The sequence below is a fragment of the Rissa tridactyla genome, chromosome 1 (assembly GCF_028500815.1).
Source record: "Rissa tridactyla isolate bRisTri1 chromosome 1, bRisTri1.patW.cur.20221130, whole genome shotgun sequence".
In the NCBI taxonomy this organism is placed as follows: domain Eukaryota; kingdom Metazoa; phylum Chordata; class Aves; order Charadriiformes; family Laridae; genus Rissa; species Rissa tridactyla.
Genome location: NC_071466.1, coordinates 156275486 through 156300767, shown reverse-complemented (window position 1 = coordinate 156300767; position 25282 = coordinate 156275486). Strand labels below are relative to the sequence as shown.

Sequence of the window (25282 nt, the reverse complement as noted above, 5' to 3'; positions counted from 1 at the left end):
CATGCTTAAATCCTTAAAACTTAAGAGCATCTTTCTTTTGGCTGTGCTAGTTCCCCTGCTCCTTTGTAGGATATTTTTCATGGCTTTTCTCACCTTCTCCTCAATCCTGGATTAATCGTACCCTTTTTGCTTAGCCACCATTTTCTTTTCAGTTTAAACCTCAGAAAAAGGGACGACAACACTAAAGTTTTTTCCTGACTACTGGAAAACATATGCTTGAGGAAGAACTGAAAAGCCTTGAATTAGTACTTCATATTACTGCTTGCCTTTTCCAGCTTAAGACAGCTTGTTTCTGTCAGTGTGCTGGAGAGATTGTCTTAGAAACTTTGGCCAAAGGCAAGTAAATTTCTTGAAACAAACACACCGCGTCCTCCTTGCTTACCATCCATAGAATAGATCCAGACAACTGTTCAAACTGATGGGATCCACTCCATCGCGATTTCACTGTAGCTAGACCAAAATCACCTATTTTTACTGTGAGGTCTTCATGAAGAAAAATATCTAAGGGCAAAACGTTAAGGGGAAACAAACAAACGGTACTGGTCCTGTCCTACAAGGACAATAAGCAGCTACAAATCTGCACCATTAGACGTAACAGTTTGAATCATCCAGCACCACTGAAGGTGGTTTTCATATACAGATTCTAAGCAGCCTGCAGAGTGAATTATGGTACTTAAGGGTTACACAAATAATGACTGGGCCAGCGCTGAACAGACCATGGCCCAGGTGGCTGTCTTGAAATGCCAAGTACTTTCTTGAAATGCCAAGTACAGGAAGCTGATAATATTCCATGAGTGCACTGGCATAATCTTTCATTACATGCAGAAACCGAATGATGCGAAAATCTTTGTGATACCACAACAAAACTTGCTACGTTATTGCAATCGTGCCAACAGACACCGTGAGCATTCCTTACTCTGCTACTAGCGATATTACCCCTTCCCAACAAAATTTCAACTCAGCAAATATTCACACGTGAACGGCTTTTCGCATCAGTAAGTTCATTGCTGGCAGTAAAACAACCCAACCAGGAATGCTGTCACGTTCCACAGTCACATCTCTGGGAAAGGATACTATTACTCTTGAGGTCTCTGTGGATGATTGACTTGGCATGCAAATAACTGAAAAGGAACATCATAGATTAGGTGGGTTAAATGATACTTCACTAATCAACAATTCAAAATTCACTGTATTACTGAAACACAAATTCTGTAGATATTCAAACTGCACATATATTACCAAGGTGGTAAAATTTCAGTTACCCATGACAGTTCCTGTAACAGTCACGGGGTGGGGGGGAACGGGGACGGTTAGTTTTCCTACTCAAACCTGATGCTACTGAAGAATTAAATAACAATTATGGACCAACTTCTGCTTTTCAGTTCTAACTCAATATTCAGAACAAAAATTGAAGAACTTCAGTAGCTTTTGACACGCCGTTCAGTGGTGAAGGTTCTGCCACTCAGCCTTAATGGTGACTGTCAAGACACTTTGCCGGGTAGTCACAGCTTTAGGTAACGTGTTTCTAAATTGTGGGAGCTAAATGTGCTTCCCAGTCTCAGTGTGTACCCAAGTATGCTGACTGCTTTTTAGTATGGGACTGGGAAAAAAGATCCCCTGATTGCAGACTGGCTAAATAGATTGCAAGGAACACAGAGGGGAGTACTTGCCCCACAGCATAGATACAGCCTAAATTAGGCAACTAGCCTCCCATGGCTCTTTGTTTAGTCAATGAGATCGGCACAAACCTGCTGGAAAAGCCCCAATTTATGTCTCCACTTCGAATCACGCTCATAAAACAGCTTCTGCATCTCCACTACCTACGGAGGGAGCCTGGGGAGATGAGCAGGCTAACAGAGGGCTGAGGCTGGTTGCTGCAAACACCTCCCTCCCCGCCCCTTGACTGAAAATGTAATAGAATACTTAGTAGAAAAATGGCAAAAATAACTGCAATCATCTTAATGGTTTTCCAGCTGGAGGGCGATTTCTCTGATCTTACATCAGTGTTCTGATTTTGACACACAATATTGGGCTAGTTTTGTAAATTCTAACTCACTCAATTGCCGTCTATGGGAGCATGGATTACTTACAGTCCTTCGAACAAAATAGGTATGTTTTCTTCAAATGCTGAAATCTATTATTTAGAGAGCTACAATACTTATAAGAAAAGATGAAAAAAAAGTCAATTCTTTTTGCTAACAGGGCTGTTTGCCTTCTGCATTATCTTACAGGATTGTGTTCTTTCGTTCACAGTGTGTTTCTTTTTAAACTATGTTTTACCTCCCACCATAAGACTCTCTGCACTGTGGAGATTATAAAGCCTGGAACAGAAATCTTTGCTCACAAGACTGAAAGTTTAGCTATACCGTAATTATCTTTATTCTACCATATTTCCCTGATGATTTGTATTCCCCTGTGTTCCAAAAAAAGAACACAAAGTCTGTTTTACTAATTAAAATAATAAACACTTCACCAAATGCTTTGACCGTCAAGGCAGGACCCTGAACTTGGCAAAGCGAGCAGATAGCTGGCTGTCAGTCAGCGTGAAGGGGATAAGCAAGCGTTGCCCCAGCGCTCATCTGCAAACAAGTAATACCATACTTACTCCATGCCTTGTGCAGTCTGTCGTGCAATATCAATTAGTTTGATCATTTCAAATTTGGTCTCAATGATGTGTAGATGGTGATATAAACTGGACCCCTCACACCATTGTGTAACAATAGCCAACTGGGGTTTTGTTGAATAACCCATGAAAAGCAGGATATTCACATGTCGTGTTTTCCTGGTGGAAAAAAAAAATGAGGAGGAAATCAGGTGGACCAGGATAACAGGAAAAACCCAGGTAGATCTATCACAGTCTAAATATATATTTCCAAATAGAAGTTGTTGGGTCAATCTCAACTTTTAGTACGTTAAGGGGTCTGGAGAACAAGTCTTATGAGGAGCGGCTGAGGGAACTGGGGTTGTTCAGCCTGGAGAAAAGGAGGCTGAGGGGAGACCTTATCGCTCTCTACAGCTACCTGAAAGGAGGTTGTAGCGAGGTGGGGGTCGGTCTCTTCTCCCAAGTAACAGGCAATAGGACAAGAGGAAACGGCCTCAAGTTGTGCCAGGGGAAGTTTAGATTAGATATTAGTAAATTAGATATTACACTGAAAGGGTTATTAAGCATTGGAATAGGCTGCCCAGGGAAGTGGTAGAATTGTCATCCCTGGAGGTATTTAAAAGATGGGTAGACACAGTGCTGAGGGACGTGGTTTAGTGATGGGTTTTGTCAGTGTTAGGTTGATGGTTGGACTCGACGATCTGAAAGGTCCCTTCCAACCTAGGCAATTCTATGATTCTACGATAACCTGTTGCTAGATTCAGTTTAATGAATTATTCCAGCAGTTAGCCTTTCTTATGATAATGATATGGAATAGCTATTCTAAGTTAAGCACCACTTCCTCTTGCTTTTGCAAGGAACTCAGCACAAGACTGCTGAGAAGATGCTGTTACCACTAGGTCCCCATGGGACGGCAACGGTTTACAGGCAGGTCTGCTTTTCTGTAACCCCAGTCCAGCTATGAGATGTTGCTGCCCATAAGGAGGACATCCAAAATGAAATTCCAGTGTCAGAGGCTTCTAGGAAGGACAGCCCTTTCATTCAGAAGCCCATCAATACGCTTCCTTGACAAGGCTTCATTTTTTCTTAGTGCTTTATTTGACAAGAATTTTGTGCTCTCTATGGAGCCAGCATACAAGAAATGACAGAAACAAGTATGAAAACTATACCTCCAGAAGTTTATGATATGAACTTGTTTCCAAACAGCACTGTGAGAGACTGGAGTTCACCACAGAGATTTGGCCAGATTAAATCAAACTTATTTCAAAGACACAGCAACTCCAGACAGAAAAACTTCACAACAAACAATACTGAGACGATTATCTCAGTAGATACCCCAGTAGATTCAAGGCCTGAAAGAATCTACTGACACACTGTGAAATCTGAAAGATTCTCCTCACCCTCCCGGAAAAGTCAATCACATTCTTATGGACAAGAAGAACTAGATACCTCCAAACATACCAAAGAGATATTACAAAGATGAGGCACCTAAGAATGCTGGAGTATTTCCTAGCTCTACCATGGGCTGAGGATAAAGGCAATCTTCTTCCAACACAGCTTGGTACCAAAGGCAGTCAGTTCACTGTTGATGAAATGTGACACACCAAGCTTAAAACCCATGGTAGCTTCGTAAACCTATGCTGCTCCTGAAGATGGCAGAGCTCTTTATGTTTTCTTATATTAAAAAACTAACGTAGAAGCCAAGAGCGTGAACCCCTGTGTCCTCTCAGCAATGCAGACTAGGACAGTTCTACACGATGTGACCGTGCCTTTTTCAGGTTTGAGGATTTGTCAAGTGATGCTGAGAGTAACTGTTGAGTGAATAAAAAGTAAGTGGTTTCTGGCAAATCCCACCTCAAAGCTAAGAAAGTCATGCCGAAGCATAATGGAAAAGGCACAACTACAGGCAAATCTGGCTTGTCTGTGTCAAAGGGTAGGACAACTGACTATTGAGTGTAAGTGCTGAAATGATAACAGAGAAAGGCCAAACTCCAGCTATAGGATTGCCAGCAGAAATGCAAGATTTTTGATTTTTGTTTTCATTAAGTTCTCCTGAGCAGGTATGTCAAAAATATGCAGAGATATCCAAAGTAACGTACCCCAGAAAGCCTCTACTTCCACAACTATGGGTTTAGAGTTTTAAGCACTAACATTTCCTGGGGAAAAAGGCTGACCATCCCCTTTTCACCATGTAGCTTATTGGAGATGGTGCTCCAGCACAGGCACCCAGCTCAACACATCAGTTTTCCAGAGGCAAACCCCTTCTTTAGAGCATAGATCTTAAAACAGATTTATGCTCAGGATTGTACTTGGATGCTAATGTTCTTCCCCAATAAATGTTCTATTGTACCGTGTTGATGGATCCTCTTTTAAGAGCTGAACCCAAGACAAATACTTCCTCTGAGAAAGCACAAGCAATAGACACAAGAAAAGGAAATCAAGGAGTGACTTTATGAGAAATACATTTTTAAAAATTCCTTCAAAGATAAGTCAATGCTACCGAACAGAAACTATTAAGCAACGTATAATATGGTCAATCTGAAAGATTCTCATCACCCTCCCAGAAAAGTCAATCACATTCTTATCATCATCAAATGAACAAGAAGAACTAGATACCTCCAAACATATCAATGAGATATGCTCAAAACGAACAATTAGTCAATACTCTCCCTTCAATTTTAAAACATGGATGAGAGGAAAGAAAGTCCTACAGTTCACACTTCGGCTTGATGTGCCCTGGGGGGAGTAGAATAGCAAAAACCAGTCCTGTCTTGAGTGTTTGGACATATCTATATTCACAACATAGGTGTACAGACAAACACATACAGGGGAAGGAAGAAGTAGCAGTGGATACAAAGAAATATTTTTAAATGGCAAGTTATATTTTCTACCCGAAGTATCATCATGGAGGAATAAGAAAAATGTGTTATAATGGAAATCTAAAACTAAGGGATTAATGAAGCATAAATCTACACACATTATTTTATGCCATTAAAAATAATTCTTACCTGAGCACTCCTACTTCATTTTTGAAAGCCTGTAACTGTTGAGGTGTGGGTGCCGTAACATTCAACATTTTCACTGCCACATCACCTTCAAAATAGCAGTTTTTCATAAGTGCCATTGATACATGTTTGTCGATTGAGAAAATGCTATACAGAGCATCAGAAATATTAAGATACCCTATTTTCTAGCTTTTGTGAAATAAACCACTACAATATTAAAATAAGTAAATATTCTGTAAAATGTATAAACACTATTCTTACTTTACTCTGAGAAATCCTAGCCAAGTCAAAGCTTTCCAAATACACATTTCAAATCCCTATTCATCAAGATAAATACTTTAGCCTTTCCAGTAACTGTGTTTCATCTTTATCCTAATAATTATTGAATTCATAAGAATATACAAGAGTTGAGTTTCTAAATAGTTTGAAGTTCTAACATTACCTATTTAGCACACTACTTATTAATTTAAAAATCATTGTTATGGCCCTTCAGTGGACTTTCCCTAGTATGTCCATGTCTCTCTCATACTGAGGAGCCCAAAACTGGAATCCAGCACTCCAGGCGTGGCCTCACCGGTGCCGAGGGGAAGCGTCATCTCCCTTGATCTGCTGGCAACGCTTTCCCTAATGCAGCCCAGGATATCGTTAGCCTTCTTTGAGGCATGGGCACACTGCTGGCTCATGTTCAACTTGGTGTCCACCAGAATCCCCAGATGCTTTTCTGAGAAGCTGCTTTCCAGCTGGGTGTCCCCCAGCAGGCAACGTTACTTGCTTAAGAATAACTATTTGCCATGACGGCCACATACCATGCCACTTTCCTTTGTAGACTGTTCCAAATGATCCAGATCCTATTCTTTGTCCAACTGTGATCTGTCCATCTGGTATCTCCCAGTCATCACTCGAATCCCGTCGACCAAGGGTTTTCTTTATATGCATACATAAACAATAACAAGGAAGAAAGCAAGTGCCTTAACGTCTGTGAAAACAGCTCCTTTGTTACAGATTTGGTATCAGCATCTCATATCATTAAAGTCCTGAAAGATCTTTCTTTTTCAGATATTTTATTTGACTTTTCAGGCCAGCCATATGCAAATCCTCAGCATGTTAAATTATTTCCTGGCATGAAATATTTGCCACAGGTTTCTGTCAGTGTTAAAACCAGCAAATATTAAGAAACTCTCACCAAAAAGGAAGTCTCGTTTATTTTTTAATTCTTACTCAATTATAATGCTAAATTGTGAATTAAAAAATATGTATTTTTACATTTGAGAATCACTGGAGAACTTTCTAAGTTCATGAATCACGGTGGGAAAAGTTAAGCTGTTATTTGAAAGGAAATCGGCATTATAATATGAAGCACACCGAGATACTTGGATGCAATGGAGTAAAAGTGAGTATAGTCAATTATTTAAATGATTTATGTATCAGTCCCACCATTTCAATATTCCATTATTTATTGGTTTAAAGTCCTTGATCATTACCATACTTATCTTCAAAATAATTCAGAAGGCTTTGATAAAAGAAAAAGTGAGAGGAAGATGGTTGTGTAGTATTTCTATGCTATGAATACACCATACTACGAATGAAAATAGCTGATCTTTCCCTTACCATTCTATTTCTGTCTTCTGAGGATGAGGATGATTTCCTTTCCCGTTGGGGTCCTGGTGATTTCTGTAACGCTTTCACATTGGTGAGTGACCCAGGCAAAGAGGCTGGAGGTGTTGCAGACAAACCTGCAGTTGAACCTAAATTTCAGAAACAGGATAATTTTATCCATAAGAAGCCAGCTTACAAGAATGTATTGAAATTAGGTGCAAGAATTGTGTTTAAGATGCAGTATCTCCAAACATCAATGTAAATGTTAAGAGGGGAAAAACATATTCTAGGAATATTGTCCTAATATTAGATTAGTGCTCAAGTCTTAGATGTCAGAAGAGACAAGGCTATAGCAAACATCCCTGTAAACCAGATAGTTCCCAGTCTCTTGTTCATGAATTACCAGCAGGACAATGTCTCTTTAAATAGAAAAAAAAAATTTAAAAGTATTTTTTAATTCCACCAGTTTCATGGAGAAGAAAAGTAGTAGCATTTTAGTTAGCAGTAGCTACCTCTCAGATTTCTTGTAGCTAACCTTTTAGGGACCCAAATAATAGCTGAAATACTGTATTTTTGGAATCAAAGTAGACTAAATGCAAAAAATTGAAATATCTTCTAGTTGAGTCTCCAAGTGCCACCTGAAAACCACTTGGCTGTTTTAAAGCTATCTGTTAGCAGAGAGCTCTTATTTAGAAGTAAATATTAGACTGCAGGAAGGATTAAAAAAAACAAAAACCAAATACTTTAGTTAGCTATTTGAAGCATATTCGATTAAATACAAAAAGAACAGTACACCTGTAGCCTATATGTATCTAAACAAACCGATGCAGGAAAATGTCACTAACAGAGCTGCGTTTCAGAGCCCCAGTGGCTCTTTACAAATAGAGCACTTCATCTAGACACTGCTTTTTAAAATACACCGTAATTATTTGTAACAAGGTTATTCTGACCCTCCCAATGCAAAGGACATGAAATAGGGTCAACTGTTAATTAAATTCATGCTGCTCTGCTAAACAATGTATGTCACTGTACAAGACCTCCAACATTCCAACGCTTTCCCTCACATCAGTGCTCTGGGAAGTGGTAGAAGACAATACTGCTCCTCATATTCCTTCAGAAGCCCCCTTCTTACCAAAAAAGCATCTCCTAATGCCAACTTGAGTTCAAAAATTGACTTTGGACTTTGTGACTTTTAAAACTGTTGCTCGAGGTCAGTCACTCAGTGTGTGCCAGTTTATCAGACTGTATATATATATAACCATCACTGCCTGTCCTCACTGAGCTAAAATACGTAAAATTTTGAAGTGGAAGCTCAAAATAATGACATACCAACATATCAAAAATGGGACACAGCATCCATAAACTTTGTCCCACATGCTAATGCAACAATAAAGATGCATATTGGGCATCCTAACTACATTTACAAGCAGCTGCAGGCCAGTGACCTAATGAGTGGACTTTTTGTTCATATTCATGTTACGGTCACTATACTGTCATCTATTTATTATATTATTTGCCTGAAATCATACATATGTGGATTTAAATGCAAGATTTTCCCAGAACATAAGCAATTTTCCAAAAATTTACTGGGTTACAGACCTACTCTGTAACAGTAAAGCTCTACTAAAATGCATTTTCTTTAGAGGTAACTAAAGTCTCCTACTCAAATCTTAACACCACAATATAGAAACACTAGCACGATATTCACCCTTCACCAAAAATGCTTACAGCCCATGGTAGAACATTACAGTTAATCTGTTCATAATAACACCAGATGGCCTGTTTTCCAATTTATTAGAGTAGAATACTACAGATAATGTTGGACTTCAGTCATTAGCTTGGACTTTGAAGCTGTATTCCATTCTGTAGCCAGTTTGCTTGTTGGGAACACCTGTCTTCTTACGAAGACTTCTGGAAGAACTTTACAAGTTCATTAAGGTGAACTGCTCTTGATATATTCTGAAACAAAAGTCTTTGAAACAGCCAAGACGGTAGCATTTGAAAACCACACTACATGCACTGAACTACCCATTTCTACATGTATATGTACACACATAAAATATTCGCATTTCATGCTATTACTCAATAGTTGGTTTCTCCAGCATATGAAATCCCACAGAGTTGTGGGGGATTTTGTGCAATACAACAGATCCATTGACAGCTTTAGGCCTGAGTTACCCCCAGAGTCAATGACATGAAAATGGAAGAGTCCTATTTTACATGGTACAGGACACAAACAAATACTGTTTCACTGGAAATTTACTAACTAAATAAAAACTGCATGACCTAAACCATCTAGGGCCCCAATGGGGTATCAACAGCACATTCTCAAAATGAGGTATTTGTTGAAAGTTGGCATGACACATTACTTGAAAAGCTTGAGACCTAACAAGATATCAATGGAAATGTTTGTAATTCACATTTGATTTCCTAGATTACTTTTCAAAAAGAATATTAAATATAGAAAACTGTTAAAGCACTGAACTGACTTAAACTGAACAGTCAAGGAAATTCTAAGTTAAGGGCATCGCTTTGTCTTTAAAATCACTGCAATGCAATCCAAGGACCTTTGCTTAGAAAAGTTATGTTAAGGTCCACATCAAACCCTCAACTATGAAATTCCTTGCTTTTGAAGATTTAAGCCAGATTTTATTTATAGTCATTTTCACGCGTGTAAAGGTGAAAGTGAGTATGTGTGAAAAGCACATTCAAAGCATTCCAGCCAGGCCAAGCAAAAAACAGAGGTGTTTTGATAAACTCACACACTTACATACACACCGTGTGAGGGTGAGGCACAAACAGCATCTGTGGTTTTACTTATTTTGTTTGGGTGAAAACAAGAAAGAAGAGCCCAACTACCTCTGAACACTGGGCCAGGCTCAAAATCAAACACTATTTCACTGGGGACAGAATGAAGGAGGGGACTGGGAGTCCGGGATTGGTATTTCCGAAGACAGCGCATCAGCTGGTTCAAAGGGGCTGTTAGAGAGAAAGAGACGGGCAGGCAGAGACAGAAAGACAGACACATAGAAGAAATGAAAGAAGTCATGGGAAATAACTAGGATGCTTTGACTCCTATTCATAGATTGCTTCTGTACTTTGAAGGAAAAAAAAAAAGTCAATTACTAATAACACTGTTTCAGGACTGGGAACAGCCAATTGTTTTCAGATGCCAAGCAGACAGTTTATGATCAAAAGTTAAAACCGACATGATAGCACAACATTTAAATGCTGGACAAAATGGGCAAAACTGTGAAGAGCCACACCTACCAACACATACAAAAATAGCTAAAACTGGCAACTTCAAATTAGTAAACTTGCGGGATTAAAGGAAATTTCTTTTTAAAAAGCGTTCTATCGCTGGCATAAGAAAAAACAGCTCCATCAAACACAATGCAGTAGGTAGGTAGCATCCTACCAACTACCAGATTTGGATGGGAGAAACAACATCAGTGATATCCCACAGTATAAAACCTTAGAGATCAGGAGAGAGTGCGCTAAGGTAATTCAGACTTTACTTATGGCTGAAGCAAGTTATAATTAGTAGGAGACGACTGCGTTAATGATTTGGAGTTGGAATAACTGTCATATGCCTGCCCTACTTACTATTTCTTTATTTCTATTATTTCTATATTATTAATATATTCATAGGAATAAATACAGCACGTAAGAAGCCCTTTCAGGACCTTGACAGCCAGTGGGAGAAGTGACTTAACAGGCCCGTGCATAACACGTGAGGAAAAAAAAAAAAAAAGTCTTCTGGCACTAGTTCTGACTTAACTGTGAACTAGGGCTGTGCATTACTGAAGGAAAAATAAAAAGACCCGGCTTTAGCGTAAGGTCCTAACAACCTGGTTCCAAGAGTAGCACAGGCATGCAGTACAGCAAAGCAGCATCTTCAGCAGGGGTAGAGGGGGAGAAGAACCGGAGTATTTCACGCTGCTTTAGGATGCAGCGGTTTGTGTGGAAGGTCCATCTACCATGTCGATGGTTTTCAATGAGAACCCCTGTTGTTTCCATGGGTGGAAAGTTAACAACAGGCACAAAAATCTTTGAGAGAGAGTTGGGAAGTTGTAACGTATCTGTGTGCGGCCACGTAAGTGAATGAGTGTATGCGTGTGAGAGCAAAAAAAGTGACGGTGCAAGGTAATTTTAAAACTAAAAAACTAGATACCACTTCAAAACTTTTTCTCCTTCCGTCTCCCCCACTCCCAGAATGACCGGCAAATGACTCAAACCTTTGTCAGACAAGTATTAAGTTCATGGACAAGCAAATGTAAATTCACTTTTTGTTCTAGTCATATTTTCCTTTGTGCCTGTCTTTTTTAGAAAGAAGTAGAACAAAGGGAAGGGACAGAGCGGTTGTGTAATTAAATAAAGCACAGTAGCTAGTTTAAACACTACTTACCTCCCTCTCCTCGTAAACCCTGGTCTCTAATCAAGTCCTATAAATTAAAAAAAAAAAAATAATTGTGTTTAATTAAGGAATTATTATTTACATTCCAGAATCAATTGAGACTGATCAAATTGAGAACCCATAACCTTGTATGTTGTCCATGAAATACAAGTTACTTCCTACCCTGGCTTACTAACAGCAGAGACCCCATAGAACTATTTATAACAACTACTAAACTTTTCAAAATCAGTTGCTTTAAAACAGCATCCCTCAGTAGTAAAGTGAAATGTACACCACCCAAAATAGATGCTGACATGAAAACATTGATTTAAACACACAGTTGGACAAAATGCGTGAAGAAATATTGAACCAAACGTTCTAGTTACAGTGTTTGTGGCACAAATTATTTGAACCGTCATATCAGAAGCTGGGACGCCAATTTCCTGTACTGAGGTACATCAGTCAAATGAGTTCTGCTTCGTTTTATCTTGTTACAAAGCACCTCATTTGCATAGCCAGGCGCACTCTGTTCTTCTCAGAAATGACTAACTGCAAAAGGTTTCCTTCACTTGCAATTCACTGTGAACTGAGAGTATCTTTTACAATATATCCAGACTAAAAGCAAACTACACTAAGGATTTTTCTAAACAGAAGAAAACGAGAAAATTCTAGCAGGTCCCTCTGTATGTCCATTTTCATCATCAAGTTTTTGGGTTTTTTTTTTGGTTACACAATTATTTTATTGCTTTATACACTGGCCCTGCCCCTCAGCTGCACCACTGCCACATGCTGTATGCAAATGTCTACGTGGCCACACTCTTAATACACAACTACCATTTCACCTTTCGCTCAGTTCACATGCAAAACAGATTCTGTGCCTCGGTGTAGAGGCAGACTTCAAGCCTGCTCACCCTGACAAATGACTAATTTCTAGAGAATAGACCGAAGGGTAAAGTACAAGCTATATACGTTAGCAAAATTAGAAAGGGGTTGCCGTGACCAATATTTTGAAAGGTCCTAGCTGGCTTTATGCCTAAATACGAACCATTATTGTTGTTGTTATTTACAATTCAGCATCCAGGAATTTCAAAAATGTGGAAAACAAGTTAAGTGTAGCCGTTTCTGAACGCTCCAAAAGAATGCTCAGACCAATATATACTGGGCTCTTGAAATCCTAAGGAACATTCAGTAAATCTGAACCCAGTTTACTGCAACAATCTAATTTTCTTCAATGCCAGAAATATTACTTGAATTACGAATACTAAAAATCCCTATGTTGCATATTAAGAAATGTCCTTAACGCGTACAATGGTTTGTGAGAGTGGCTTTCATATTCTTAAGGCTGTGGTACAGCTAGCAGCACGAGCCTTGGGACTAATGACAAAAAAAGAGAGTAGTTTGTGGTAGAATGTTTCTTTGAAAATGAAAGGACAGGACCGTCAAAAGGCAGTTTCCGCTGTTGGAGAATGGGCTATTTGCGTCCTTACAGCTCTCAGTAGCAAAAGTGTCTTACATGGTATCTATGAACATTCTGACAGACCACCAAGGATTATCTTAGAAGCACGGCATTTGTGTACGTGATAAATTTAACGCACTAATATTCATAAGGGAAACATCAAATCTACCATTCCTGATCCAAACGTTATTAATACTTACATCAATATTGACTGGCTCGATTGTATTGATGTGAACATTGGGAGCTGAAGAGGATCGGTCGCGTTGCCCAAATTGATTCCGATGATCTTCATCTGCTGGTCGGAGGGGCTGTGGGATTGGAATGGATTTTGAAGGAGAAGGACTAGGGAGAATTGGTGGTCTGAGAAACAAAGTCAAGGAAAAAGAGGATTTAGGTCTACAAATGGCTTCAAATACTGCATAGTGGGTGCGGTAAGTCCTCTTCAACTATAATAATACATACATTAAAAAAACTGATCTAGAGGCCTGCATAAAAACAATTTATAATGAACGAACTCTACTCCCCTATGATCAATTGCAACAGCTCTCTGCTGCACAAACTACCTAATTACGTGCCTGTGAAGCGTTCTGAGTTAAAACAAAACAAAAACCCCTAACGTACCATACCAGACTAGTAATAATAAATCCTGATCTGAAAAATTCACGCAGCCCGACATGCACTGCAGATAGCAAGGTACTTTGCAGTTTCCTCACTTCAGAGTTAACGCAATACGCTCTTTTTAACGGCAACCCATTGAGAACTAAAAATGTTTAACATCCCACATCAACATTACAGTCAGAAGATGTCACAAAACAAATTGTATGGATGGGATTATTTTTTCAATGAAGAAAGACTAAAAATTACACACTGGTCACTCCTCATAAATTATTAATATTGTAGCCAGTGTAATATAAATTATTGATACTAAAAATAAATATATCACCTCTTAACCTCAACCTTTAAGAAATAACTTTGAATAGCGCAACATTTCAAATGTTATTTACAGTGCAACAGTTAGGCGATGCAATAGATTTGACTTGAAAGATAAGCGTTCAGACTATACAGACAAGTTTTCTGAAGAAATGCAAATGCTGCCAGTCATAAATGTAAATAAAGTCTTTAATTTATGGTATCATGAATCATATATTTAAAAGACAAAACATCTGCACACTTGCTTTTTTTTTTTGTAAGAAGGCAGAATGTCACTTCTTTGGTTATCCATTTCTTTTGTTAAAGCACAATAAATTGGCATTTATCTCTTACTCAAGGAGTCACTCTTAAGTCTAATTTAATGGATATACGGCAAGGCCAAGGAGAAACATTTGCCACCTTTGTCAAAGAAAACTTTATGTCAAAATACACGATATCCAACAGCAAGGTTTTTAGAACTTATGGAAAACACAACTCCTAGGAGACGAGTAGCGTCCTCCAGCCATGCTGGTAACTCATGGGTGAGTTACCATGGCCACCAAGGCAATGCCCGCAGGGAGAAGCTTTGGAAAGGAACCATACAGCAGCATATAGCCGCAACAGGTCCTGGTGCCACCTCCCATAAGCAAACGCTCCTTGGCCTCCCCAAAGATCTTTAGGGCCAACTAACATTTTCAACAGGAGCTCTTGACGTTTTTTCAGCAACAGGTCTGCTTTTAAAGACTATTTTATTACCCCACCTTTCGTTGAAGAGTTTATACAGTTTGGCACTGATCCCAGAACTCAGTGATACCCGTATCCTAGGTACCTGTCATCTTTTCCTTCCTGGCCAACAGTCTCACAATTGAGAATGGCAAAACGGAGCACTTGCAAGTTAATTCAAATAACAGTCTAGTAAGTCTTCTAATAAAATACTTAGATTATGTTTTGGAGGTGGCGGGGGGCAGGCGGGAAAGAATAGGTAGCAGGGTTCATCCTGCTTAACTTTTTTTAAAAAATAGTTACCTATTGTCAACATGACAGACTATAAATATTGGGAAGATACTGGGAAGCAATGAACCGAAATTGCCAACAGACAAATCTCTGAGAAAGGGCTTTGAACAGCCCAGTATTTCAGAAGATGCTCAGAATTTCAGAAAAAAAATTTTAAATGCAGTCGATATACATATACATAAGCTAAAGTTTTCATTCATTGCTAACAAGTGCCTTCAGGTAAATCTTTTCTATTGTAGATGAGGAAGTTTTGAACTCCTGAACATTTTTGTAAGGAAATCATGCAACTAGAACCCACATCAGGAGACGGGACACCGCACAGATACAAGCGCAGGATTTGGTTGACATTCTAAGGCACTATATTTTCGTGTTAAGGCAAGTGTGTCAGATGCTGTACAGAAAGATTTCAGAAGAAAAGCCTAAAATTGTTGGGATAGCGCACTCCTGCTCAAACTTCCTGGGAGTTCTCAGTAATAATGAAATTAAGGGAAATGTGTAACAACAAACATCAGAGCATTGCACTAGGAGTGACTGGGAGACAGCATTTGAGTTCTGCCACACGACGAGAAGAGAAGCAATCAGATTTTCTGTGATCATGAGCAAGCCAAAGGAGAGAAAACCAAATTGCAGAAATACTGTTTCACCTACATCCGCTTCTGAGTCATAAATGGTCATCTGCTAAAGGAATCTGCAAATACTTCTGTATTTCTGGTCACAGGTCGTCATGCCCATCATGTTGCTGGCACAGACAGCATGCTATGTCATATCACATTTGAAAACAATTTGAAGAGCCTTTTCTACTCATTAAAGTCCAGCTGGCGCAAGTTCAGATCTTTAGAAAACAGTTATGGGCTGATAAAGAACTCTCTTTTTTGGAGTCTGTAAACTATTACTGGTGAGATCTCTGCATTTTAGATACCAAACAATCCAGAGATGGGACTCTCATAAGCAGTTCGCCATGTGGTCCATCTATATTTTGCTTGAAAAAGGTAACTAGTGAAGAAGAGAAAGACACAAGGGATTTGCTAGCCAAAATGGCCTACTGAGATCGCAAGCTCCGAAGAGGTTACTACCAGCCTCTGCCTGTGTGCGGCAAAAGCTGTATCTCGATTTGCATCAAGATACTGATCTACAGAAAACATGTCACCACAAAGAATGCAGCAATCCTCTTAGCTACCAAAAGCCCAAACTTTTAATTACTCCAGGAGGGCAGAAGAGACAATGGAGCAAAAAGGACCAGCCATCATAATTTGGAAAAGGATGATTCCAGGTGAGTTACAAAACTAGTTCTGTAGGCTATGAAAACATATTGCCAAAAAAATAAAAAAAAAAATCTTTAAAAAAAATCAAGAGGACCAGAACACAACTACTGCAAAGACCTGCTTACTGTGGCAAACGTGTCTAGCAGGCTGGGCCTTAAAGCAGCAGAAGTTTAAATACCAGGGTCCAAGTTTCTGTTGCTCCTGTGGCCTTTGGGAGCAGTTATCAGCCAACCTGAGAGGAGACCTTCTACCAATGAAGAAAGTCAATATTCTGACGTATTGAGAGGCTATACCACCTCATCTTGCACACTTTCTTCCAGCATCTTAGATGTGGGCATTCCTTTAACAAACAATTCTCAGCTTCCCAGGCAATAAGCTGATAGAGCTGTCAAATCTTGATTTAATATGTTAGAACCTTGCCTGGTGGTATGACAGAACATGCTTTTTCCTTGGACCATGTATTTGGGATAAGCACATTGTTCCCTCCCTTTTTATCAAGACAAAACAGAAAGAGGTTTTGTCAGGAGACAGGAGTAATTGCAGGCAGATGTAGATTTTTACCCTTTGTCAATCACAGCAAGTGCCAACCTGTCCACAGTTTTACTATTCTACAAAATTGGGTCCATGGGAAAGAGGAAGGTAATTCAGAAGAGTGCCCACACATGCTACCTTCTATATAAGCAAACCATTTTATAAAATCATATACAGTACCTCCACCGAATCTTAGAAATTGCAATGATACAAGTTAGGTCACTTTACAAATACAAAGGAAAATTTCAATACAGATTTTCCTGAATTTACTTCAACTCACCAATGTGATGTTTCATATGTTTAAGAGCTGGTCTACTCAGGAAAGATTTTTCTTAAAAGAGGTTTGTCTGGGCTTCAAGATTTTTGCTTGGATTTTCATTTTGCTGTAGTTAGACAAATACTTAAATTGAAAATTCACATTCACCTAGCTTCAGTTTTAGGGTGTGTGCCACTTCCCTTTTTAAGATGACACCAACTCTACTGGACACCAACTCTACTGGACTGAGATTTTTCTTCTTCCCCTTCCAGCCTGAACAAGTGCATCTCAGTTTAGCCAGAGGGCTCAGTGCAGTACATACTATTCACCTGGTTGACTGCACACTCGTACCCAAGCCAAACCTACAGCAAGCTAAAATGCTCTTTTGGTGATTTTTTTTTTTTTTTTTATTGGTTTGGACCACTAAAGATCTGAGATACCATGGTATTTCAGCTACGCTAGCAAGCAGGTAAACTGCAAGTTTTGGAGGCCAAACGTGTTCTAATGTAATTATTGTGGTCCTCCATAGATACTGCCAGAAAACAAAGCAATTTTTTTTCTTTCCCCACCTCTGCAGCCTGGAAATAGTCAATAACCCCAAATCAAATGTTGATTTGGGGAAAAACACAAGTTTGTAACTACAAGCTAGAGAAGACCGCTCTTACAGCATCCTGTGAAGTCAGTCTAAAAGCATCACGGGACAGATCTGTAACAGTCACAACTTCATATGGACTAGTGTATTTTTCTATGCCATGATAACTTGTTTTCATCAATGTTGGCTTGTAGGGGTAAAACAACTGCCAGGATTATCACAACAGTGTGCATTTATGTTGGCTGTTGGGCCCAGATCAAAGCTTAGCAATGCTTTCCTAAAATTTCTGATAGCTTCATATACCAGGGGCTATCAAGAGAAGCCCCACAGGTGTCATTAGTCCTCCAAACCAGGTTTCGGTTCACTAGCATGCTTTTGCAAATAAAGTTTTGGGGAGAAAGGGGGTTCCCCCACCTGTTGTACAGACTAAAGATGATTATTCTAAAGATGCTGGTACCAGGCCTTTTCTGCTCAGGAAGAATGGATATCAAGTTGGATATTGTAGGAAGTTTGCTAACATTTACATGGAGTGCCCTGGAAAAGGTCTGGTGCCAGAATTTTTAGGGGAAGAGTTCATCATTGTTTTATGCAATAAAACACAAAGCTTTTGCTCACTTAAACACACGGGGATCTAAATGGTGTGGTAGTACTAAATACAATACTGTAAGACTGTGTTTTTGTTTCCTTGGCTTCTCAGAAGCTTTTCTAGACATTTAAATATCTTCGGCTGAGGCAGAATAATCCGTGAACATTTGGAAGACAGAAAGGAAAGCAGAGGTGTTTAATCACAGGCTGGAGCCTGCTCTAAGGCAGGGACTGGCAAGCTTCCAAGAACGGTGCACCAGACAGTCCCCCTTCCTTCCTTCCTTAAATTTAGAAGATTAAGCATGTTGGGAAATGTTGTTTTTCAAAGAGCCAAGATGTTGCCAACCCGTTTACTCGCTGTGTTCTGCCTCAAGCAAATCAGATGCTCTCGGTTTCTATCGAGTCCAACCTGCCACTCTGCTACTGAAGGTCTGACCGTGTGCCCCCTTACCACCCGCTCCACAGGTTACTTACCCTGCCATAACATCTGCCTCGTGAGTTTGCTGAGTTTTGCCCAAGATCACAACATCTGAGAGAACATATGGAAGGTGAAAAAAGACAACTCTGGAATATTTTGAACAGCTAATCTCTCCCTTTTTCATATATCTGTAACATCCAGGGAACTGGGTTCACAGAAATTCTGTGCTCATATTTTACGAGCAAAGATACAGAAGAAACTTTATGACAGTGCAATGAATGAAATGAATACAATGTATTACATACAGTTTGTGTACTTCAATTTTATTACAAATGGCTATTATCAGGGAGACCTACACTTCAATAACTCTTTCCAGTTAAGTGCAGATTATAACTAAAATGACTGCTTTGGCACAACAAGATAGTGCAAACTGAAAGAACTTAAATGGGACAAAAGACCTGATGTGGAGGCTGGAAACATTTTTATAAGGGGTTCAGAAATGTGCAAGTGGGACCATAGGTACTCCCTCATCTTGGGGAGGAACATCTGGAGGGGACTGCCTATGGCTTACAGCTGGAATAATGAAAGGCTACAGGACTGGACTGCTTTAGGATGTTACACATGAGCGAAGTGCAACAGAGTTCTCCAGCACGTTTAGCAGCTTTTGCATCATGTCCAATGGTCTTTTCCTTTATGTCCCTTTCTCTTTCCAACTTCTCCATTTGATCCCTTGACAATTTCTCAGCATGTCACACACGCCTTTGCTCTTGAGCTTGTCTTGCAACACAAACTCTTCCTTTCTTTGGGCACTTTGCCTGCCGCTGGAATCCCTTCACAAGGCTAAAGATGAAGAAGGATGTTTGCTTTCTCTTTCCTCAGGTTTACCAAACGATTAGTAACATCCCTTCCTCTGTGGGCTGTGTCATGCAAGACGCTAGGAGAACAGAGAAATCAAAGGAACAATTATTAAACTAATAAGTGTTAATAAAGCGCTAGTTCCTCATATTTCCAATCCCATTGCCCAACTCTCAAATTCCTCTCTTCCCGACAAGATAACCTCAATTGTCAGACTTTTTTTTTTTTGTTCCAGTTGAGCTGTTGTCCCATATTGTAGGAGTTCCCTTTAACAAAACCGTGGGTAAGTATACGTTTTTATAGAAAATGCCAGCATTTTTTTTAAACTCTAAAAAAAATCAAATAAATTAATATTTCCACAATTATATATTTGAAAAGCAGGTAAGTATTATTAAAGAAAAGCAAAAGGATAATTGGAGGAAGGTATGGAGAGTGCTATATGCTCATACAATAGCATTAGAGCTGCTTGTGGAAAGGAAATACTACAAACATAGATGCTTGGGGAAAGTTGCATGACTTTGTAACATGCACGCTACTTATGAATACCAGTTGATAATCATAAACCATTTTCAAAATAAACAGAATTCTGGAGGCATGATGTATGCCTTTTTTTGGTTTAACAATGAAGTATACAGCGAGGAAAAACGCAAAAAAAGTAGGAATCTAGAAACTTTTACAGCTTCCTGCAACCACAAACATTTACAGATGCAACACTTAGGAAAAGCTCCTTAACCTCAACTCGCAAGTATATTTAAATGTTAACATTTGCGTATCAGTGAAGTTAAAAACCTTGAGGCATTAAACATCTTTGGTCTCAGTTTTTCCTTTCCATTTTTACTTCACAAAACTAAGATTGTCTGAAGTAGGATATGTATCAATTAAGATAATCCATCCTATTGTATCTTCATAAACTGCTAAGAAAATACAAATGTGAAGCAGAGGCAATTTAAAAGTAGGAAAACTTAGCATATACCAGCATTAGGATTGGGGCTACATAGTGTCTTTTGCACCCACAGGCTAGAATAAACAAGGTTCTTCACATATTAATAGTTCTAGCCTGGTATAATTTCAGCTCTACCATGAGAAAGGCAGAGCCTGCTTAACTTAGAGAATCATGGCAGCCGCCTTGTCCACAGCCTGCTGTACTAATGTCCACAGGATATAAAGGCAACATCCACTACCTGGAAGAGACACTTCCAAATCTACTTGAAACTGCATAAAATAGTAAAAATGAGAACATGATCTCTCTTTGTACTTACCAAATGAGGTTCCCTCTGCAGGACTGTCAATCTATTTTCCTGGGAGGCATCATGTTTGATCTTTCATAAAATAGTCTTGGCTGTTCAGGGAATTTCTCTTCTAGTTAGAGTCCATAGGTGCCTGTGTAGCTTCCAGCTGTGTTTCTGCTTTAGTTTGGGCACAATGCTCGCTATTCCAAGAGAGCCTCTCTGCCAAATTCAGTTCATCTCCACGTAGCACATGTCCTAGGAATGTTTTTCTGAAGGCTTTTGTATTTGGTGCTCTTAATGAATCTGTATCAGGTTTCTTGACTTTGATACACATCCTTGATTACTCTTTCCTGGAGATTTGTTCTACTGTCTAGTGCTGTGTGATGTCAGTGACCTCTTAGCTACCGGGAACATAATCTAAATATGATCATTTATCTCTTCACAGAGATATGGTCCAGAATCCTTGTTGGAAATACAGGGGATGGAGGCCGTGGTCAGTTTTAGAAGTGTAATTTTACAAAACCTGGATCTGCAGCAAACAGATGCTATTGGTATATCCCAACATCTAAATAGGAGGAAGACAGCTGGTCTGGAGGATACTAAAGCAATGTGTATAAGGAAAAGGTACTAAAGCGGTACTATGAACCTGGAATTGGCATCTGTTCACGCTAATCTTATCGTGGTGTGGCTTATTCTGAAACAGAGGTATGTCACTTCAAGGCAAGTAAATTGTAGTTTGATACCACAAACTAAAAGAATTTGTGAGGACATAGCTTTGGTTTGTATTAATTTTAAGTATAAAATCTTTCCAGTTTAGACCAGGTCTAAGCTACCATGCAGATGAAATCAGTTTAACAGGTAAGGCCCCAATTCTAGAGACACTTACGCACACGTTTAACTTAGGTTCATTACTAATTTATATCATTCATGTGAATGAAAACATTCACTACTTTGAAGTTAAGCATAGGTGGATATATTTGCATGAGAAGCCAGATTACAAAAAAGTAGACAGAGTTGCAAAGCAGTATTTTGAGTGTTTCTAAGCATACAGTACTGAAATGTTACGTTATTAAACAGCAGGAATAAGGTCATACCCAACAGAATCTGAGGGGGGCACTGAGGGGTACGATCCAGATGCTGGGGTGGTCTCTCCTAAGGAGGCCTCTTCCTGCGGTATGGGGTGATGTTCAAAGAACTTGGAGACAAACAGCAAACTGTGAGGCAAGAACAAAACAAGAACAGCCTAACTTGTGCAAAACCCAGAAGCTTCACAATATAACACTCAATGATTGAATCCTCTTCAAAAAAACCCCAAAACCCCTCACTGATCAAATTCTAAATTTTAAAATAAAGACTACACTAACACATTAATCCACAAGATACGTTAAAATAGTGTTTACTTGACAAAGGATCAAAAGATCATGCCTTAAACATAACTTTCCAGAAAGTAATTTTTTAATCTTTTAGTTGAAATCACAAACATCTGGTTCCTCAAGAATGTATAACTTATACCTAAATGTTGAGTACATGAATTTATTTTAATGTTTGCACTGATGCAATGCCAAGACCCAAATGTCAAATGGATAGAACTGTTATCCATAAGCCCTGAGCACAAATTCTAGAGGTGCCCAAGGAAACAGTTAAAAATACCAACATAAGCAGAAATTAAATTTATTCTTGGGGGGAAAACTAGCATTTTAAATGATTCCTTACATGAAAGTCTATTTAAAAGACTTAATAGCATCCACTGGAACCGATCAAATAGAACACAGAGCAAACTTACACCAGATCCTTAACCTACATCAAAGACTTACACAAATAGATCAATAATTAAATTCAAGAACACATGACTGTTTGGGATATTCTCTTTTATGTTTCTTACCTAGGCATCAAACTCACTAACGGATTTGTTTTCAATCGCTGTAAAACCGACTGCAATTTCACCATATTAAACTAGTGTCTCTTAACATTTTTTTCAGGCTGAAGAGAATAAACCCACATCTAAACATTTAAACAGGGCCCTAGCCATCACATCATAAAGACCCAGTTTTGATTAAGAATAACAACTGTGAACAATGAGAAGCCTGTCTGATACAGTCAAGTACTCAGCCACCCCATTCATGCTTCAAAGAAAGCATTTCATAGTCCAGAAAAAAAAAAAATGAACTGGTTGTCTGAGCTAGCACAGAGAGAATATGAATCATGCATTCTCATGAGAACAGTTGAGCTCCTATATTTTTTTCAGGCACCACCTCTGACTTCCTGCATCACAGACTTAACATAAGAAATCACCGACAGCTGTAAGCTTAATAAAAGGCTCAACTTTAAAAAGAATTGTGATTACTTACTCAAGTTGGTCATAATTAACACACATCAGTGGCACTTCTGTACTACAGCGCTGGTGAAATTTGTAGCCACATGTCTGGCACCGGAATCCCTGGAAAAGCAGCTTTCGACAAAAGTCGCAGAAAGCTAACGTGAAGAATGTTTTTCGTACCTATATTGTCAAAAAATAATCGTAATTAAATAGAGCTCTTCTGCAAGCCTAAGATACACTATTTGCTTTTACCTCCCTCAAATACACTTAAAAGCCTCTTTTTTGATGCTGGAGCTACAGTTTTATATATCAAACAGCCTGACATAAAAGATTGTCTCCTTTTTGAAATAGTCTACATACATTAAAATTTTCTTTCAACTATTTATTGGAATTAATGCTTCATTTCATTAGCAGTAAGAAAAACAGCAACAAATCCAAAGCAAAACAGTCACTGTTATAATGCAAGAGACAAACATTCAGAATTTAATTGGATACAACCTACAAAAACAAAAGCTGCTGAAAGATTATCTCATCTTCTAATTTTTCCAGGAGTCAAATGACATTTCTATGCAACGCTCACAGGACTGGAAATACAGATATGGCTTATATATATGGCTTCTACGTATGGTTACATATATAGTTGTAATTTTGACTACTGAAACTCAGAAACGTTTAAAATTGCAAAAGGGTGAACATTAATTATCCCCATATTATAGGGGGGGAAATTATTTAGTTTCATTTTCAAATTTTGCAATACTTGGCATAAAAATACATTCTAGTTGTATTACTACATGTAGTAATCAAAATTTCAGGTGGCTATCAAAAAAACCCCAAACATTAAGCCTACTAGACTTTCAACTAACTAGCCATAGCCAAACTAGCTTGTTTGCGTAAAATAGTTTAAGTATCTTGCAAATAAAATTTTGAGTTTTTATTTAAATAAAAGGTCTTTCTTCTCAATGTGAAAAACGTTATTTCCAGGATTTTGTATGTAGCTGTAACTGTTTAGATGGATTCTGTTTATCAGCTTCCATTTACTTGATGCCTTATCAGGTCAAAACATATTTGTGCACTAGCATCATTGATGATGTCAGCACTGCTCTGGGAATAGTTAGTTCATTAGTTAATTGCTGCTGCAGAGCCAGCAGGGAGGCCCAGAATACATTTTATAGATACAGCAATACAAAAATAGTAGATTATTATTACAGCTCTGCAATGCAGTGCTGATTTAAACCCCCTCCATTTATAGATTCTAGAGGGTGTATTCCATCCAATTGTGAAAGTTTTAAGGGCGATCAAGTACTCTAACATCACTTACGTCAATTACAATTCTATCTAATTCACTTCGGCTATTGGGATTGAAAACTTCTTTTGCAACCCCCACCACATCCCACAGATACAAAATATTATTCAAAGTCGTTAATTTGAATCTGAAAGCACAAAGTTGGCTTAACCCTACTCAACATTGCACAAAAACCAATACATACAAAATTGTGTGTTGTGAGTGGTACATTCTCCAAGACTTCCACATGCAACTCCTCTCCCGTGAGCCAGGAAATGTCAGTGTCCCAGCCAATTGGCTTCTTCTCTCTAAAGTGTAAATAAGCCTTTCATTAGCACCAGCCCACAAGCCCTTGCAGGTCTCCTGCTGAAGATGTGAGATCAGGTAGAAAGCTGCACCGTGGGGGTTTGCCACCCAGTCTCTAACTGCAGGAAACTTTAGAGGCAAGACATTAAGCTCGGCACACGCCAAGGAGAGCACGCCTTCCCTGGACAAACTGCATGAAAGAAATGTACTCTTTTTAATCAGCTCCGGTAGTGGCCCATTCCCTGGTTCCAACGTGACAGATACCTTTCTGATCAAACAAGGTCCTTCTGAAAATACGTGCTCCATAAGAGATCCAAAGAGATGGCTAATTTTGTGCAGTAAGAAAATCTACAAACTTTTTAGTGCTGGAAACTCATTTACTCCCCCCCACACACCCCCAGGAACTCTATATTCAGTTAGGAATGCACTATAACCAAGTAAAATTAAACCAAAAAGTTAACAAAACCCATTTAATACTTGTTTGGTTAGCATGAGTTGGATTGATGAGTGTTTTGCCAGCAGTCTATAAGCTCACTTTATTCTATATCATGCCCATTCTTGAAGTGATTACGTCTTTTTCTAGGAGTTTGTCATTCTTTTTATAGGTCTTCAAGACACAAATTGTTTTAGTGCAAAGTATCATATCATTCTGAACTTGGGAAACAACTTCC

General features: G+C 38.9%; 1 protein-coding gene across 4 annotated transcripts in view; it reads right to left on the bottom strand.

Annotated features, from left to right (window-relative positions):
• Window positions 1–25282, bottom strand: part of BRAF (B-Raf proto-oncogene, serine/threonine kinase) — an 80673-nt gene that overhangs the window by 12338 nt on the left and 43053 nt on the right. For 2 of the 4 annotated variants that reach the window (XM_054189151.1, XM_054189153.1), the window contains exons 5-15: window positions 24511–24613; window positions 23055–23203; window positions 21801–21920; window positions 13256–13415; window positions 11612–11648; window positions 7216–7352; window positions 6414–6531; window positions 5611–5695; window positions 2606–2782; window positions 1075–1121; window positions 383–501 (exon numbers count right to left, since the gene is read on the bottom strand). In XM_054189151.1, the coding sequence (XP_054045126.1) occupies window positions 383–501; window positions 1075–1121; window positions 2606–2782; window positions 5611–5695; window positions 6414–6531; window positions 7216–7352; window positions 11612–11648; window positions 13256–13415; window positions 21801–21920; window positions 23055–23203; window positions 24511–24613 (1252 nt within the window). Of the gene's footprint in view, window positions 1–382; window positions 502–1074; window positions 1122–2605; window positions 2783–5610; window positions 5696–6413; window positions 6532–7215; window positions 7353–10062; window positions 10183–11611; window positions 11649–13255; window positions 13416–18678; window positions 18734–21800; window positions 21921–23054; window positions 23204–24510; window positions 24614–25282 lie in introns of all 4 variants that reach the window. The other 2 variants (XM_054189154.1, XM_054189152.1) reach the window with 2 other exon arrangements.